The sequence below is a fragment of the Gymnoscopelus microlampas genome, assembly GCF_963454915.1.
Source record: "Gymnoscopelus microlampas genome assembly, chromosome: 3".
In the NCBI taxonomy this organism is placed as follows: domain Eukaryota; kingdom Metazoa; phylum Chordata; class Actinopteri; order Myctophiformes; family Myctophidae; genus Gymnoscopelus; species Gymnoscopelus microlampas.
Window position 1 is genome coordinate 4089686 of NC_139940.1, and position 20293 is coordinate 4109978.

At 39.5% G+C, this 20293-nt stretch overlaps 1 protein-coding gene across 5 annotated transcripts in view; it reads left to right on the forward strand.

The window, feature by feature from the left end:
- Positions 1–1883, forward strand: part of LOC311042326 (uncharacterized protein) — a 64860-nt gene extending 62977 nt beyond the window's left edge. For 2 of the 5 annotated variants that reach the window (XM_084053002.1, XM_084053001.1), the window contains exons 12-14: positions 532–695; positions 785–885; positions 1040–1883. In XM_084053002.1, the coding sequence (XP_083909128.1) occupies positions 532–695; positions 785–885; positions 1040–1169 (395 nt within the window). In that variant the 3' untranslated portion in view covers positions 1170–1883. The remainder of the gene's footprint in view (positions 1–531; positions 696–784; positions 886–1039) is intronic. The other 3 variants (XM_084053000.1, XM_084053003.1, XM_084053004.1) reach the window with 3 other exon arrangements.
- Positions 1884–20293: the final 18410 nt, after the last annotated feature.

Sequence of the window (20293 nt, forward strand, 5' to 3'; positions counted from 1 at the left end):
GTTCTGGTGAGCGAAGATGCGGAGCCGGGAGGAGGGATGGCGATGGTGGATCTGACCTGGCGTCTGTTTGGTGGCGTTTCTGGAACATACTGGGCCGAGTCCGGGAAGACGGGATCCGCGTCTTGGGGTAGATGGATCTGGTGAGTTGTTACCGGTACTAGGGCGGCCGCCTGGCCGGCCCCGATGAATAAATCCTCGTCGTCGGAGGCGTTTACACTGATAATGTGTGCCATTGTAGCAAGTAGCTGGAGTATTCAACTAGTATAAATGAGAGAAAGTAGCAACTAGCTCTCACGTAACGTAGAGTGTGCTTGTTTACAAGAAACTAGCACGCCGCCATTTTTGAAAGCTGGGTTTAAATACCCCGGTAGTTGGCAGGGGAGTGGTTGTCTGCTTGGTTGGAGATAGGTGAGTGGCTGGCACTGGTTGGCATGGGCAGAGAAGTGATTGGTTGTCTTCTCCTTGGTCAACCTCCTGAACCTCAGTTGTACCAACTCCATATAAAACAAAACATATTTTCCTCTTTCCCAGATCTGTTGTGTGAGTCAGTGAAGTCGTGTCCCAGTGGATGGCAGCAGTTTGGAGGCAGCTGTTATTACAGATCTACAACATGGAAAACCTGGGAGGAAAGCAGACAGCAATGTCAGAAGACACCAGGAGCAGATCTGGTGGTCATTGACAGTAAAGAAGAACAGGTTAGTGTATCCGAGATAATTCTGTGTTTACAGTGAAAACATGAATACATTAGAGAGAATTAATGATTCAACCATTTACAATCGATCAGGAATTCATCAGAGGATTGAATGATGAATCATCATCCTGGATTGGACTGAAGAGGACTCAGGGCAGATGGACCTGGCTGAATGGAACTCCACTGACAACACAGTGAGACATTTTATACGTTTTTATATTGTAATTCCATCAAAGTCACTGTAGTGGGTGACTGACTGACTGACTGACTGACTGACTGACTGACTGACTGACTGACTGACTGACTGAGTGGATGTGATTCAAATACATTGCGTTGTTTATTCTGCAGGTACTGGGACAGAGGATATCCTGACGAGAACCAAGGTAACTGGAACTGTGCACGATACTGGCACAGCAATGGAAAATGGAGCAGTGGGGTCTGTTCAGTTACTGTAAAATCGATCTGTGAGAAGAAGTGATGTTCTATAAACATTGGATTTATCTTTAGCAGATCTATCTGTTAAAGATGCACCCAAGCTTCAGGATAACCAAAACAGGATGAATGAATTATTAGAAAGGCAATTAACACAAAACAATAAATGGCTCCTACTTCTAAATAACAGTAGGCTACAAAGCCCAAAGATAACCATACTGATGATGCACACGTGGCTGTGACAGGATATACTGTACTTTTGCTAAAAGAAACAAATAACCAGTGGTGCTTTTTTTTACTTAAAGTACTGTACTGTTGTTAAAAGAAACAAATAACCAGTGGTGCTTTTTTTTTTACTTAAAGAGATGGTTTTGCACTTTTTTTTGTTTTTCATGTGTCTATGAGGTTGATAGAACTTCATTAAGCCCCCTGGTGGTGTTTTTATGGTGTGTTATGTCTTCTCTGACTATTTTGAGTTTCTACCTGGAGGCTGAAACCTTGAGGGTCAAACGTGCCAATAGAAAAACAGCCCTTTAGTGACATAGTAAAAACATACCCCCCCCCCCCCCCTCATTATCATAACACAACAGGTGTGGGCATGAGGAGGAGGAGGGACTAGGACAGGTAGGTGGTGCTAAGGTGGTGGAGGAGGTGCTAAGGTGAGAACCAGGTATACTTAATGAACTGGAGGCGTGTCCACATAAAAACATAATTTTAACAATTTCTGTACACTTTTTTGAAAAAAATCTTCCTCCTAGTATAACCATAATACATAATACCTGATGGTTATGTTTTAGGAGGGGGGGGGGGGGGGGGGGGGATCGCTGAAATCATGGCACCCGTCTTTAAGTAAAAGTATCAATACTGCAATGTAGAAATACTCTGTTACAAGTGAAAGTCCGGAATTCAAAATGTACTTGATGAAAAGTACAAAAGTATTGGTATCAAAATGTACCAAAAGTAGAAGTAGTCAATATGCAGAATGTCCTGTTTCACAAGTTTTTTTTTAAAATGTATAGCAATCTATTGAAAATAGCAGTCCTACTCCTCCTTTAGTCAGGGGATATTAGCAGAATATTTTCCAATCTTGGAATAAATTCCTTACCAAAAATAATCTTCACCAATGTGTTTGTAAAGGTGTCTAGTAACACATCTCACAAAGACTGAAATGCAATTTCCCTAGGAGAATTCTTGACATCTCCTTAAAGTTGGGGTACCCACCATAACCTTGGTTAAAAAAAATCCCTGTTTTAAGTACAGTAGCATTTGAGGGGTCAAACTAGGGTGTTTTTATGATTCTGAATCCATTGCAAGCATTTGTTTTGCACCAAAACCACTCCTTGGGCTAAAAACGGCCATAGCCATCCTTTTCCAGGTATACTTTTTGTGTAAAGAGCCCATTGAGATTGGGACGTTTTTAGCCCAAGGAGTGGTTTTGGTGCAAAACCTTTACAAACACATTGGTGAAGATTTTTTTTGGTAAGGAATGTATTCCAAGATATTTTTAATATCCCCTGACTACTTGTGCTGTTTGCTTGGTAGAAGAGGAACATACAGAACATAATGTTTGTTTCATGTAAAAGTAACTTCACTAATGTGACATTTATAGTAGAACTGTTAAATATTATTGTTGGTCTTAACATATCCTTTAGTGAAAAATATCATGAAAATGTATTACCAAAACTGTCCATCTTTAGGACTTGGATGAGATTCAAGAACACATGCATGTGTTCCCTTTGTAAAACATGTACCTGTATGTATCGCATGTTTAAGGGTTCAATATTATGGATATACATACCCAATACCCATGGTACTTTGATGTGTTTATACATGTTTTTTTTCTGCAGTCTGACGGTAGCCGGGTAGAAACTGTTCTGCTTTGTGAATTAAAATAGTATTAATACATGACTGCTTGATTCTGAATGGTCAATCACTGAATTCAGCAGTCATTATGATTTGTACTTTTCAATAATGACCATTGCCTTCCTACCCCTATGACAGCCTGCCTAGATATGTTCCAAACCGGCCCCTCAGGTCTTCAAGTGCTGCCCTGCTAGAGGTGCCTTCAATGACATAAAAATTCACACCCAGTGTGAGTAAGCGGTGCCTACTCTGTTTGATGTGTGTGCGCTGGTTTTCAGATGGTACTCTATTTGATGGGTGCTGCTGGTAGGCTACTACTGTATTTGCACTGATTAGAAATTGTTAATTGTGGATTTTGTTTTTACAAGTGTTAATTACTTTGAGGTATTGTTACTCTTTTTTATCAACTTTTAAGTACTCATTTTAACTCAATTTAAGTCTCAAGTATTTTACTCACTTTATTTACATTAAAGTATTCTTTACTCACTTTATTTACATTAAAGTATTTTTTACTCACTTTATTCACATTAAAGTTTTTTATACTCTTGTACTCTTTTTTTGTACTCTTTGTACTATTTGTACTCTTTGTATCAACTTTTAACACATTGCCTGCCACAGGGTGCGATTTCTTCTTACTGTAGGTCTTTCAATTGGACACTGCATTCATGATTTGAGGCTTTTTTTTGTGCTAAATTAGCTGCATCAAAATATACTTACTTAAAGTACCAAAAGTAAAAGTACTAGTTATGCAGAATGTTCCGTCCTAAAATTGCTAAATTAGACCTGCTGGTGGTGCTACAGTATAGCAGGCCAAAGTGAAAAGGGTGGCATTTACACTGCACATCTTGGGACCTAAACTTTTAATTGTTTCCAAGTGTCCATTCAGCTTGTTCTCACGCACTCCTTTTGTCTGCCAATGAACAAGCTGTAGCGGACAAGCACTCTCCAATCCCTTCTAAGAGCTGTTTCGTAATGAATGCCAGCGGTCTAGACATAATCATTCCCAGATACTGTACATTGCACTTCCTGAAAAGGAAAAATAACTCATGAACGAACTTAGAAGACATTTGTGAATGTGCAAATATCTTAAATGAAAATGTGCCATCTTCATGTTTAAACGTACCGAAGTCTGACATCATAGGCTACCACACCCTAGGGCATTCACTATCACTAAAAAGTCGACTTTGACTTAAGTCGACTCCCACCAGGTCAGGAGAAGTTGAAAGTCTAAAAAAAAAAGTTTTAATAAAAAAGAAATATATATATTATATATATTTTTAAATGCTATATATTTGCTCCATATGTGCGTGTGTACATAATTCAAAATGTAGGATTGGTTTATTGTCAACGACAGAAGTGATTCTTTCCCTTTCCAACTGTGTTCCATTGGCAACCATTAATTAAGTAGCTCTTTACAGCCGTGCCTCTGCCTCTGATGTGCCGTCCGCTCAGCTGCGCTCTGTCCCAGTGATTGACAGGCTGAACTGCACTGTGTGAGAAGTAACAGAAGCCGCACACTTATCGTGTTGGATAAATGCATCCAACATCGGCCTATTATTATTATCCAATGAATCTATAATATTAACATCACATCTTATGCGCGACTACCGCAGGACCCCCCCCCCCCTTACATGCTTACGGCTGAGTCATGGTGACATGCAGTGGTGGAAAAAAATACAAAAAATGTTTACTTAAATAAAAGTATCAATACTGCAATGCAGAAATACTCTTTTGCAAGTCAAAGTCCAGTAATCAAAATTTACTTGAGTAAAAGTACAAAAGTATTGGCATCAAAATATAAATAAAAGTAAAAGTACTAGTTATGCAGAATGTTCCGTCCTAAAATGTGTAAAAGTCTTATTGAAAACTGGAAATACTCCACTAAAGTAAAAAGGTTACTATATAGTACTTGAGTAAATGTACTTTACACAGTTACTTTACACCACTGGTGACATGAGTGTGACGACATGGTCCGTCCGCCTGCCTTTGTTCCCCTCCTCAAGCATTCAAGTATCTGTTGTTGTAAACATCCAGCAGATGTGGAACGCCCCCTGTGGTACGAAGAAGCTGTAACTCTGCTCTGCCTGTAATTTGAACCTCTCTGTCCAACACTATGCATCTGATCATACTCATACTTGGGATTATGCTTTTCACAAAAGGTAAGACTTTTTTTATGTATTAACATTTCTGTCTTTTGGGCAGTGTAATGTTTATTTTCCTTTCTATGCTTTCTTTTCTTTTTCTTCTCCTTTGTTTTATTTATTGTTTTCTTTCTGTCTTTCACAACACTTTATTATCCTTTGAGAAAAGTGATAATGATAATGTGAATGAATGGCACGATGTTGAGGTCATTTCAGTGTGACAGTGAAATCCACACACATTCACACTAGATGATCTACATAGTATTAAACTCCATGTCTGTCTGTCTGTCTGTCTGTCTGTCTGTCTGTCTGTCTGTCTGTCTGTCTGTCTGTCTGCTTTATTCACAACATTTGAACAGAACAGAATGTCAACAGAATGCTGTTGCTATACATTTGAGAATAGTAAATATAACAAAGACAAATTGTAGGGGTTTATTTGAATAAACCATACTTTTAATGGATACACTGAAAAGGGACGTCAGTTGATTTCAACTGCATGTCTTGACTGACATGCTGGTAAACATAATAAACCATCAGATGTAACAGAGTGTGAAATAATGTTGTCTATGAGCTCTGGACATGGCAATTACAGGAAAGGGGAAGAGGGGATAGAGAAGAAAATAATAGAATAGATCACAGGAAGGCACAGTTAAATCAAACAAATGCACATGACTGCAAAGACTAAATGGAAGTCGGGGGAGCCAGCTAAATTATTTATTTTAGTTAGGAACCAAATGGAATCAAATTGACCCTTGCGGGTCCATTCGGTTACATTTGTAACTTGTCAGAGTTAAATTGACATTAACATTTTTCCAGTGTAGATTAGGGGCAAAGAAACAAAACCTATATCAAACTGGGGTCCTTAACGTTTGAGAAACACTAAGCTACACAATCGAGGTAACCTGACTCTACCAGAAGTTTGCTTCAGTCACTTATTGTTTCACAGCCTGTGAACTCAATCAAGAGTCAGGTTACAGAGGGGCTCAAGGGCACGGAAACTTGAGGGGCATTTTTTCAGTGCCAGTGAGCCACAGTCTGTTGTTGGGGAGGAGGGGAGGGGAGAGGAGAAGAGACTTTGAAATAGAAGAAATCAGTAAACAATGTGTGGTATGACTTCATTTATCTCGGTCACAATCATTCAAAGTCAGTGTTTATTCGTGCGCTTGTCCAGCTGGATCTCATTGACTTCAATGCATTTCATCAAGCAGAGAATTCTCCATCTGCATCTATTTATAGCGTTTACATAGTTGTATGTTTTCAAAGTGGGGTCCGGGGACCACCAGGGGTCCTTGAGCGGGTTCCATGGTGTCCCCAGCAAAATGTTTAATTTCACTAGAAGTCACTAGAAGCCCAGTGAGAGAAAGGCAGGCAAGTTTGTATAGTACATACATAACAAGGCAATTCAATGTGCTTTATATAAAACATTAAGCACAGAAAACACATTATAAAAGGACATTTGAATTTGAAAAAAAAGAAAAGAAAAAAGCCCTGATCGCGACGGCAGTGCTCTGGGCACACTAATGTTTTGAAATACCACGTAGACACATTTAAAATAAAATACATAATTTCAATAAATAAATATATGAACCCTGCAGTTTTACCAGTTCTGAGGAGAATGGAGAAAGACACTTTCAAACTACAAGCCTGTCGACTCAAAAGCCACCACATCAATTATTAATTGTGTTAGTAAGTGAATGCTCCAACAACACTGAAACACTAGAGATCAGTGAGTGATAAACTTCAAATAACATTTACTGTCGGCAAAGAAAAACGTGTGATTTCACTAAACTATCCACGGAATAAACATATAGAAGTGATTGAGAGAGTTGTACTCCACATCAACATGATCCACAGTGAGGCTGGTTGATGCGACAAGTTAACTGGTTTGTTAAAGTTAAACTAACACACTGCTCCTAATACACATGCATGATGGAAATGTGTTTAATGTTTACAGAAGTCTTCATTTGTAACCTGTCTTCTAACTGTCGTCTTAGGATATGCCTTGAAATGTCACAGGTGCATCCCAACAGGTCAACTAGACTGCGCTGAACCACAGCCGGAGGAATGTGGATCCAATAAATGTGGTGCATGGACACTCAGGACATATCCGGGTATGTGATAGAGGTATAACCTAGTAAAACTATCATCACAGTCACTTTCTAGTGCGACTAAGATGCAGTGGTGGAAAAAGTACTCAAATGTTTTACTTAAGTAAAAGTATCAATACTTCAATGTAGAAGTATACTCTGTTACAAGTAAAAGTCCAGAATTAAACATTTACTTGAGTAAAAGTACAAAAGTATTGGTATCAAAATGTACTTAAAGTACCAAAAGTAAAAGTACTAAAATTATTGAAAATAGCAGATCTACAAGCTCACAACGCGTCAAGATGTGATGCATTGTGAGCTTGTAGATCGGCTATTTTCAAATAGCCTATGTATTGAATAGGGCTAAAGTGGTTAATGTATGTTTTATAATGTAATAATTTATATCTGCAAAGTGCAGTAACAGTAACTACAGTTTTCAAATAATTGTAGTGGAGTAAAAGTACAATATTTGCCTCTGAGATGTATTGGAGTAGAAGTAAAAGTATAGACAATTGGAAATACTCCAGTAAAGTGAAAGTACCCCGAAATTTAAGTACAGTACTTGAGTAAATGTACTTAGTTACTTTACACCACTGCTAAGATGTTATTTGACAGAGACTAATATCTTGCTTGTTTGTGTGTTTGTTTGTTTGTTGTTTAGATCAAAAGAGAAACACAAACAAGAATAAGAAGAGTTGCCTGGCAGATAATCAGCCATGTGTTAATGGCTCAGTGCATTATAAAGGTGGAGGTGTAGGTATAATTGTATTCATCCACTGTTGCACCACCGACCTCTGCAACGACTTCAAACGTAAGTTATCAATTTTAACGATAGTCATGTTTTTGCAACAAACAGTGACATTTGTAGCATGTATGCATTTAAAGGACAAGACCACTTTGGTAGAGGTTTGGGTTGTGTATTTACCTTGCCAAGAAATAAAAAATAATTGCTCCATTGATTAGAAATGTATCATTATAAATATACTTTGATTGATTGATTGAATACTTAATTTAGAAAGATGGTAAACGTACATGGAAGTACAATTCACAATACGAGGTCCTCTAAACTGGATCGCTCATAAAAGCACTTGGCTTATTAAGTGTGCCTGCCATGTAATGGCAAAACACTTATTGTAATCCGCCATACTTATTAATAGGGTTTATTTACCGCTGCAAATGCTGTGTGTTCGGAAGTTCTTTTGCCGTTACGTGTCACACTATCACAAGATCTGCCAAGTGGTCCGGGGTGCGCACCCTGGACAATAGTCTGAATCCGCCCTAAGTGAAATAATTTGGGCTCTGCGTTGTTTAGAGGCCCCCCAATGTGTGATTCAAATTGGGGGTAGATCGGACATGATTTCTGCCATTTTGTTTATAAAATAAACTTCTCAGGGTTCGGAGATAGAAAAAGTAATCAATGTGACACTTTCAAAATGTTTACCTTACAGCTCCTAGAAAACATACTGACAATGAAAAGAATATGTGCAACTCTTGCGAAGGTAATGCAACCTTCGTTTGCAGACCCTCCGTTCTACAATGTTCTGGTGATGAGGATCGTTGCTTCAAAGGAAAAGGTAATAAGCTGGTGAATTCATACAACTGCCTCTCCTGTTTACTCAAATATTGCACATTCCTCAGCTCAGAAGAATGTCCGTTAACACTGTCTATGAAGCCCATGTCTACTGTGCCTTATAAACATATAAAATATGCTATCTGCTCATAACAAAAAAAAATGTAGTTATAAGTACTCATAAGCATTAGAACACTTAAAGTATGTTATAATACTAGATTTTCAGGTCCCTACGCTGCCTCCAAATCAGCCCTATATTGCGCTGATCAGAGCAATGGTCACTGAGTTATGTTCATTTGAAGTGTTAAACATTGACCTCCACTAGGCAATTTTAGTATAGGATAATTCAGGAGGCCTGGGAAATCCTGGAAGTGTCGCAGTGACCAGAGCCCAGGCCAAACAGGTAGATGAGCCCTCTCTGTAACCCTCAGTGCCTTGCCCTCTGGCGTCTGGCATTTCGCTTTCAAATACAAATGACCACTCTGCACCGGTGTCATATGAGACTCCAGTGTATTAAACTGCACCTTAATCTTTATGTACATGCACTGATACTGTTCTTGCACTAATGTCTAGGAACAGATACCAGCTGCTATGCTCATGCACCTTATTTCTTCGAAAATCTACATGTAAAAATGTAGATGCGTTCTTGTCTCTTTTTTGTATTCCTTCTTGTTCTTTTTCTACACTATAATGCTCATGTTGTAATAATGAGTAATACATTATTATGATTTTATAATGCATTATCATTACTCTTAATTTAATTATTATGATGTATTACAACTGAGAATTATAATGCATTTTGATCTTTGCAAAAAAGGTCTGTCCAGAGATTATGAGGTATTATGATACTTGACCGTATAAGTAATTATTAAATGATGTATGTCTTATGATTATTGTTATAAAGCATTATGAATAATTATGGGTATATAACTAAACATACAGTGTTATAAGCAGATATGTTTATAACTTACAAGGCTTCATTGAAATTATTGACTATATTAGGTTTGATCCACACAAGACAATCCACAATGTGTACACATATTGTGGATATCTCAATATCTAAAAACGTGTCATGTTTTATTTGTATTTTGCGAAGTCATATTCACATATATCTTCAAATTCCGTGTGTGTGTGTGTGTGTGTGTGTGTGTGTGTGTGTGTGTGTGTGTGTGTGTGTGTGTGTGTGTGTGTGTGTGTGTGTGTGTGTGTGTGTGTGTGTGTGTGAGAGTGTGTGTGTGTGTGTGTGTGTGTGTGTGTGAGTGAGTGAGTGAGTGAGTGAGTGAGTGAGTGAGTGAGTGAGTGAGTGAGTGAGTGAGTGAGTGAGTGAGTGAGTGAGTGATTTTTTTGTAGTATTACAGGGACAAACAAATGCATTGATTCACACACGTCACACCACACAAAGGCATTGAGTTCACATTCGGGCTGCGCCTCAATAGCACGAGTAGAAATACATTCAGAATACAGAAGAAAGAAATTAAACGCTAGAAGATGGATTAAAAGGCTAAAGTGAACGCAGATGATGGGATTACAGACTGCTGATAACTACAGCACTACCTTGGACAGTACTCACAGATCGACAGACTCACAGGACTGCCCGCTCAAAGCCTCCCCCCAAAATGCCTAAGCATTAGTGCTACACATTCTATAAGCAGTTAGTACTACACTTTCTACTGGCACTCTTGTTAGTGCTACAAGTTCTATAAGCACTGTTAGTACTACACGTTCTAACTGTTAGTGCTACACGTTCTACAGGCACTCCTGTTAGTGCTACAAGTTCTACAGGCACTGCCGTTATTGCTAAAGATAATGTTAATGTTAAACATGTTCCAGGCAGGGCCACAACAGCTTACCCCTTCCCTGTACACTCCTCCAGTGGTCTGTGTTGGACTGTACACCTGAAGGGAGCCTCACTGATGCAGTTGATAAACTGCAGTTATAGAACCTTTGACCTCTGAATATTGTTCTCCATCCATCCATCCATCCATCCATCCATCCATCTTAGGGCGGTCTCTGAATGAAGGCCGCCTGGGAACAGAATCCCCATCCTCCACCCACCCCCACCCAACCGTTCATCCTTAGCCGAGGTGTCCATGAGCAAGACACTTAAAGCCCTAACTGCTGCCCACGGAGTGGTTTATATGATCACCTGATCAGCCGTCAGCTGGGTGAAGCTGAAACTGTGGGACTAATTATAAGGTCTAAGATGGGGCTCGCTAGCTGAATGGGTAGAGCGGCCGCGTGGGAAACAGAAGATCGTAGCTTGGATTCCCGGGTCTTTGCTGTGTGTCGACGGGCCCATGAGCAAGACACTTAACCCCTTAACTGCTGCTCCACCCCGAAGAGTGCTCATCAGAACCATCTGAGCAGCCATCAGCAGGGTGAAGCTGAAAACTGAATTTTGCCTGGAGGATTAATCAGGCCTCCCCCTCCCATATAGATCATCTATCTATCTATCTATCTATCTATCTATCTATCTATCTATCTATCTATCTATCTATCTGTCTGTCTGTCTGTCTGTCTGTCTGTCTGTCTGTCTGTCTGTCTGTCTGTCTGTCTGTCTGTCTGTCTGTCTGTCTGTCTCATACTGCAATGTAGAAATACTCTGTTACGTAGAAGTCCGGAATAAAACATTTACTTGAGTAAAAGTACAAAAGTATTGGTACTTTAAGTACAAAATGTACTTAAAGTACCACAAGTAGAAAGTACTAATTATTTCTCATAAGTTTTCAAATGTATAAAGTGTGTAAAAGTATTTTGAAAATAGCCGATCTGCAAGCATTGTGAGCCAAAGTGCCAAAGTAAAAGTACTAAAATGTTTGAAAATAGCCGATCTACAAGTTCACAACGCGTCACATTGCAACGCGTTGTGAGCTTGTAGATTGGCTATTTTAGCCTAGGTATAAAATAGGGCTGAAGTGGTTAATGTATGTTTTATAATATAATCATTTATATCTCAAATTAACTAGTAACTAAAGTTTTCAAATAATTGTAGTGGAGTAAAAGTATAATATTTGCCACTGAGATGTAGTGGAGTAGAAGTAAAAGTAGTGAAAATGGGAATGGGAGTAAAAATTCCTCAAAATTGTACTGAAGTACAGTACTTGAGTAAATGTACTTAGTTACTTTCCACCACTGATATAGTTACGGGCTGGCCCCTGAAATAGAATCAGAGAGGTTGTGTTGGTGTGTGTAGAAAATGTTAAATTATTTACAGTCTGAGCCACATGAGTGTCAGCTTCCCCATTCATTCTATTTATGTGAGAAGAGGGGTGGAGCACACCAAAACCTTTTGAAATGTTTTATACTGTAAATTGTTACTATCATAATTAATATAGGCTATAACTGGAATATCTACAGTAATCTTTTATTTTGTTATAGAACTCGTAGACGTGTAAAGTTTTAATCATTTTGAATTGTTTTTTGAAAACACGACACAGGATGCACTCTGCATTATGTAAAGCTATTCATGTAGATTGTGAATACTAATCTTAATTACATGCATTTCCAAATGTGTATGAATGAAGAGAGCAGGATTTTGACTTGAAACTGTCTCGTCTGTCCAGAGATGATCAGAGAGAGATGTGGAGAGGGGAGGTGTAGAGTGACATCTAATGGCTGAAAGTTGTCATAGCAATGTCAGGTTTGAATGTTGACACAGTTATCAGGCAATAAGGCTGACAGGTCTTGCTTCAAAGCTTCTATGTTAGCTTTGCAGGTCAGACAAATGTCTAATGTAATCATTTTGTCAAACGATGAATTATAAATCAGGATTACATTGATTGATCAGGTTCTCACAATGGTCAATATCAAGGTTACTATAAAGCTTTGTCGTTTGTTCAGCACATTATGTAAAACTGTTTATGCTCCATGTATACATTGCCTAGATACAGTAGATTGCATAGATTGTGATACCGGTTCCTACAATGACCAGTGTACATGCACTGATTGTTTGGTTTTGTTTGCAAATAAATATACATATGCCAAACATTAGTCTTCATCCTCTAACATACATCTGCTGCTGTAGTCAAACAGTGTTTTTTCTATATTTATATTTTATAGACAAATGATGATGATGATGATGATGTGTGTGTGTGTGTGTGTGTGTGTGTGTGTGTGTGTGTGTGTGTGTGTGTGTGTGTGTGTGTGTGTGTGTGTGTGTGTGTGTGTGTGTGTGTGTGTGTGTGTGTGTGTGTGTGTGTGTGTGTGTGTGTGTGTGTGTGTGTGTGTGTGTGTGTTCAGGTTGTAGAGGACAGCAGACAGAGATGAGAGGATGTGGTCACACAGTAGAATGGTACAGGCAATACAGTGAGGACATGGATAACAGCACAGAGATTCAACAATCAACCAAAAAATCAGCTAAAAGCAAGAGTGAAGAAGTAGGTCTTGAGCTGTGCTTTAAAGCTATCGACAGAGGCTGCCTGTCTTAGGTGTAATGGGAGTTTATTCCATTATATTCCAATGTCATTGTAGGTACCTCAGGCAAAAGGGCTGAGGATCACCTGTCTGTGCACGTGGCTGCAGCTATATGCAACTATATATAATGACATAAGCTAAGACAGGATAGGGAGGAGGGAGAGGGGACTACAACCCCTGCAGATGACAATAACAACAACACAAATAGCTCTGGTATGTGATACATAACAACAATCATACACACATGACACCCACATGTCAATCACCTAGTATCCATCATTATGATTGACAGGTTGATTGACTGTTGCCATCTATCCTATTGTAGATTCACAAAAGCCTTCAATTCCAACTGAACATTTGGAATAAAAAGGCTACATTATGTCATGCCCCCTTTGATTTATTTGTACACTTTGTCATCTTGTTCTTTTGTCATTCTATGGCACCTGGCATGTCATGATCTAGTAATTGTAGTAGTTTTTTTTTTTTACATGACCCCCACGTCCATTTGGAAATCGGTTCATTGCAACAAGGAAATCTTCATTACAATCTTTTCTAATTAAATTAGAAAAGATAAGCTTTGAGTAGCTTACTGCCTTGTTTTGTTTTCATTGTCCAGCTCCTGCACCGGACCTGCCAAACTACACGGACTGTGGGCCTCCTTTCTTTAATATCCAATTTGATTGATCTGATCTGATCATAACGCATAAAATTACAGCCAATACCTTTAATTATGTTGATGGAATGCCTTTATCATTGCATCTTAGTCTGACTGAGTAAAACACTGGTTGAAACATCACCCCTGCAATTGCAAAGTAATAAAACGTGCAGACCCAAGTGCTCCAGTATTGTATTTATTGTGGGTGATCTATTTGAGAACAGCAAATCCGATCATGCACAAGCTTATAGCCCTGAAACATGACTGTCTATCGTGACAGTCATGGATGAACTTCAACTTCAACTTATCCCTGTCTCTTCATCACCCAGATAGCGATTATTCACTGTCCTCATCATTGAGTATAGTGTAGTATTCACTGTCCTCATCATTGAGTATAGTGTAGTATTCACTGTCCTCATCATTGAGTATAGTGTAGTATTCACTGTCCTCATCATTGAGTATAGTGTAGTATTCATACTGTCCTCATCATTTGCCAGTATTTGTATTTCACCTCTTGTGTTTCCATGGTTCTGTCTGGGCCTGACACTGCTACATATTCTGGCCAAGGGCTCCCTCTTGTGGCAGTCGTGGCATAAGAGCTGTACTTTCTCCACATAGGCCTGCTGTTTGAGCTCACACACACTCTCTCACACACACACACACACACACACGCACGCACGCACGCACGCACGCACGCACGCACGCACGCACGCACGCACGCACGCACGCGCACGTATCGTATCTCAATATTTTAAATAATATTTTAATGTTTTTTCAAAAAAAAGAATGCCCTAACAAGTAGGGCCTACTTGATCATACTACAGTGTCACACAAAATCATCAAACTTAGTAGATCTACACTCGCGTTTTCAGCTTACTGATCTGTTACTTTTGCTATTTGTGAATTTCTGAAAAGTAATAGTTTTGGACATATTGAGGTTTCCACCTGACAGAGACAATATCATTATGTACAATATTGTCACCACTATTATGGACACAACAACAATAAACCTTTTCTCTTTTTTTGTATTACATTCTATACATTCTAAATCAGAATCACCTTTTTTGCCAGTTGCTCCAGTTACTGGGGCCAAATTTTCCATTAAGCTTTCCCTGGCAATAATTATTTAACAATTGGTTGTCACAACACCTCAAGTTTACTCATACATTATGCGGTGGAGGGTCTATTGTTTTGTGTGTGTGTGTGTGTGTGTGTGTGTGTGTGTGTGTGTGTGTGTGTGTGTGTGTGTGTGTGTGTGTGTGTGTGTGTGTGTGTGTGTGTGTGTGTGTGTGTGTGTGTGTGTGTGTGTGTGTCACCACTTTGAGAAACCCTGCCCTAGAAGCCAGGTAGTTGCTCCACACTCCCTAGGAAGCAGGGAGGGGGCGGCGGGCTATTTGAGTCCTTCGATTGTCGGCCGCGCCCCCTCTCTCACACACACCAACACACACAGACACACTGTTTGGTAAAAGCTCTGCTTTGTTTGGGGGTGAAAAGAGATACATAAACCACTCATGATGTAACGTTACGCCACATGAACGTTGAGTTCAGTTGTCAGTGTTTACCAGGGTGGTGCAAACTGACTTTGGAAAAGGAAGTGAATTAATTATATCCATTCTGATTAAACTGAGGTGAGTTTCTGCAGGTGTGTTAGCTTAGCTAATTAGTTGCTTAGCATTAAGGAATTGATGGAATTGTGTGTAATTTCACTTTGATGTTCCTTATTAAAGCAGCAACTAGTCAGGAGCCCTATGTTGTGTGATGTAGAGTGAATAGGTTGTATTATTGAGCTATGTTTGATTGTGTGATGCTGAGACAGGCTATGCAGGGCCTAGTCGGTGGTGTAAAGTAACTAAGTACATGTACTCAAGTACTGTACTTAAGTACACTTTTACTTTACTGTAGTAATTTAAATTGTCAATATATTTACTTCTAGTCCAGTAAATCTCAGAGACAATTATTTTACTCCTACTCTACACAATTATTTTTAAACTTTAGTGACTTTTCACTTTGTAGATTTGGATTATTTTTTACAAAACATACATTAACCACTTCAGCCCTATATATATATATATATATATATATATATATATATATATAGTTTGACTGTTTGAAAATAGACTATCTACAAGCAGACAATGTGACGCATTGTGAGTTTGTAGATCTGCTATTTTCAAATGATGTGTATACATTTTATACATTTAAAAACGTGTGATGCATAATGAGTGCTTTTACTTTTGGTACTTTAAGTATATTTTGATACCAATACGTACTTTTACTCAAGTACATTTTTAATACCACACTTTTACTTATAACTGTATTTCTAAATTGCTGTATTGGTACTTTTAAGTACTCAAGTAAATATGCTGAGTATGTTTTGCACCACTGGGCATAGTCAATCACTTTACACACATAAGTTAGTGTCTGTCTGTTGTGGTTAAATGTGTAGGTTATATGCTGTAAAGCAGTGGTTCCCAGATGATTAGCTTAATGTGGAACATTGTTTTCTTACTCAACAGTAAACAAACCAACATAGTAGTAGCCTAAATAAGTGTACAGTGTGTCAAGGCCATTCAATCTAGGCATTATCATTGTATTTTGTAACTGCTTTTCTACTGTTATGACAGTGGTATGGAATCATTTACACTAACAGAAACGTTTAAGAAAATTTAAAAATGCAATATTTAAAACATGTTATGATAAATCTAAATGCCCCTAGCTGCACAATAGCTTTTGTTGAGAGTCAATATCTCATCTGCTTTTAGAAGCTATTGAAAATACAAATTACAAATAATGTTGACGCCCCCTAGTGGCACTGTGGTTGAATATCTGTCAGCTCTCCAAGATAATCAAAAGCTTAAGACTTAATGCCACTTTTGTTAATTCACGTGAGCCCCCAGCATCCCTATTCTGGGGGGAACGTTCGGCAAAAATAGGCAATCTTCAAGCAACGTGTTGTGAGCTTGAAGATGCTTTATTTATTTTTGGCGAATCGATTTGTGTAGAGTGAAATAAGAGCGTAGGAAATATGCTCTTTACACGTCTGTTTTATCAAGTATAGAGGGTTTAAGTGGTATGGAATTTGCAGCTCAACAAAAGCTAATTCATCCTAGTGTATGATGGCGGACAATTTCACCATAAATTAAAATCTCTGCGATACGATTATTGTGAGCGTTTTTAATGACAACTATTAGCGTCCCATCCATAGTTGTGACAGGATACAGTATACGTATAGCCTCACTTCACTGGCTCCCTGTCCATTTAAGAATAGATTTTAAGGTCCTTTTATTTGCTTTTTAATCTGTAAACGGGCTAGTATAGCTCCGCTGTACCTCGCTGAGCCCCTGGAACCATTACACCCCAGCCAGGGCTCAGAGGTCTGCCGATCAGCTTTTACTGGTCGTACCAAAGACTAGTTACCCCCCCACGCTCTGGAACAACCGGCCTCTCCCCATCCCATCTGCCCAGTCCATTGAGGTTTTCAGATCCTTACTTAAAACCCACCTGTTCTCTTTGGCTTTTAATTGCACTTGATCCTCTTAACGTGTTTGCCTGTTGATGCTTTGTTTGTCTCAACCTTGTGCATTACTTTGGCCAGCTTCTGTTGTTTTTAAATGTGCTCTATAAATAAAGTTTGATTTGATATACTAGGCTGTGTATGTTGTGACAGGATACAATATCCTCGGTCATAGAATTAATGTGTTTCCTTTCTGTCTGTCTGTCTGTCTGTCTGTCTCTCTCTCTCTCTCTCTCTCTCTCTCTCTCTCTCTCTCTCTCTCTCTCTCTCTCTCTCTCTCTCTCTCTCTCTCTCTCTCTCTCTCTCTCTTTTCTTTCACAGAGTGGTTCTCACCTACAGTATGATAACACCCTCCCAGACACCAGAAGACTGAGGTTCTCACCTACAGTAGGCTAACACCCTCCCAGACACCAGAAGACTGAGGTTCTCACAGTATGATAACACCCTCCCAGACACCACTGGAAGGCTCAACCCAAGGATGCCCTTAGTGATGGAGATCTGGAGATTTCTCTCTATCCATGGATTTGTCTTCATGGGGGATTCCTCCGTGCCGATGGCCCTGGCCTTCGGTTGGTCTCCGCCGGTGGTCGATTGCTGATTGATGCAGAATTCCACGACGGTGTGTATGTGTCTTCGGTGGTCTCCGCCGGTGGTCTCTGCCAAAGACCTCGGTCCTCCGGGGATTTCCTCTGAAGACTGCTCAAAGTAGGAACCTCTTTAGGGCAGTCACGATTATGACGTTTAACTTGACGATTAATTGTCGCTCAAGTAATTGTGATAAACGATTTAAGTGCGTCATACTGACATTATGAATACAACTTTGTCTGTCTTTTTTAGACTTCGTAAACAAAAGCTGCACAGGGCAGATATGATGCAGATATATTGCATAATTCAATAACTATACTTTAAAAAAAACGTGAATAGTGGAAATAGCCATGCAATCTACAAGCTCAAAATTGCATTTTGAGCTCGTAGATTGGCTGTTTCCACTTTTTCTTTTTTAAATGTTCAAAAATATATGAACATTTTCCAGCATGGAAACGATAATGACCATTACCCCCCCCCCAAAAAAAATAAAAAATATTGTGATTATGTAATAATCGTGACAGGCCTAATTTTTCCTTCTCCTTTGCTGGATGCTGCAGCTGCTTCATGCTGCAGTTTGTTGGATGATGCTTGTGGTGTATGCTGTTGGATGATGCTTGTGGTGTATGATGCTTGTGGTGTATGTGTGCTGATGTGGTTAAAGATGTTGCTCCGCTGCTTTTTTTCAGTTTTTTTTTTCAGGTTGTGGAGGCCGACGTTGACTCTACGACTATGTTGGTAGTGTAGGTTTTGTTTTCAGGTTGAATCTACGAGGTAGTTTTCTCCTTCATGTTCTAGTGTGTGTGTGTGTGTGTGTGTGTGTGTGTGTGTGTGTGTGTGTGTGTGTGTGTGTGTGTGTGTGTGTGTGTGTGTGTGTGTGTGTGTGTGTGTGTGTGTGTGTGTGTGTGTGTGTTACAGTAAAAGCCAGGTTACAGATCCTTCCCACCAGACTCAACCTTTCCATCTGGTTTCCCCACCACTCATGTACCTCATTGTTTGCATCACACCACAGGGCCTGTTACAGAAACCATGTCACACATTCTGAATGTCTGCTATGCCTATAAAGGGCTTTACATAGCACACCACGACAGAATAGTTGATCTCATAACTAAGGACATATCTAAACATTTTACACCGTCAGTGAGAATGTACAAACATTCCTGTGTCAAACCCTCCTTGTTTCAACTCTGTACTGAAAATCCTGAAATCTTTGCACATCTCTCTGCTAATACACCAGATGTTGTTGTTGTCAATGAAGGAAACAGATCAGTATCCATTCTTGAAATGGCCTGCACCTTTGATTCTAGTTTAGAGGAAGCTTTTATGACCAAAGTCATTAAATACCAGCCGCTCCTCCATACCATCACAGAGCTAGGTTATAGGTGCAATCTATTTGTGTAATCTTTGGCAGCCTAGGACATGTACATAGGTTGGTTGTAAGAGGCTAGGACATGTACATAGGTTGGTTGTAAGAGGCTTCCAACAACTTGGGATGCCAAAAAAAGCAGCTAAACGGCTTGCAAAATCCTGTGGAATCTCTTCTACTATCGGTAGCCGCCAAATATGGCGAAGACGCTGTTATTTGTACCCCTAAACGGTGTGGGGATATTTGTCCATGTTTTGCTGACTGTACATTTTTGACAGCACCTTGTAATATTTGTGTCCTTGTATTGTATCTCTTATGTGGACATAAATAAATGATGTGTGTGTGTGTGTGTGTGTGTGTGTGTGTGTGTGTGTGTGTGTGTGTGTGTGTGTGTGTGTGTGTGTGTGTGTGTGTGTGTGTGTGTGTGTGTGTGTGTGTGTCTGTGAGAATTTGCATTCAATATGTTTTTAGACATTTAGCCTTTGTAAATCCGGGCCTGGACCTGGTTATTTGAAAAGGTCCAAAAGGCCTGGTCATTTGAAAGGTCACTTTTTGGTAGGTCCCACAAGGTCACTTTTTTTTCTGGTGTAAAGTCCGGGTGGGGGAACTGTGTAAATCCGGGCCTGGACCTGGGGCCCGTTCCACGAAACCTGGATTAGGGATAAACCGGGTTTAACCCGGGTTTAATCGGCTATCCTGGCTTAAATTATCCAGGAAGCGGTTTCACGAAAGCTGAGTTAGCTTGGCAGATTAACTTAGCCAGTAAACCTGGATATGTTTATCCATGATCCAGTTTCACGAAAGAAAATTGAAGCAATCCTGCCTTAGTTACCATGGCAATTTAGCTGTGAATTTAGCCTGGTCCGGACCAGGCTAACAGCCAAGCTTTATTAATCCAGTGCCTTGTTCTTCAGTTTTTTGTGAAATAGCTGTTAGTCCAATGACTCCAATCGTAAACCAATGAGTTTTTCCACAC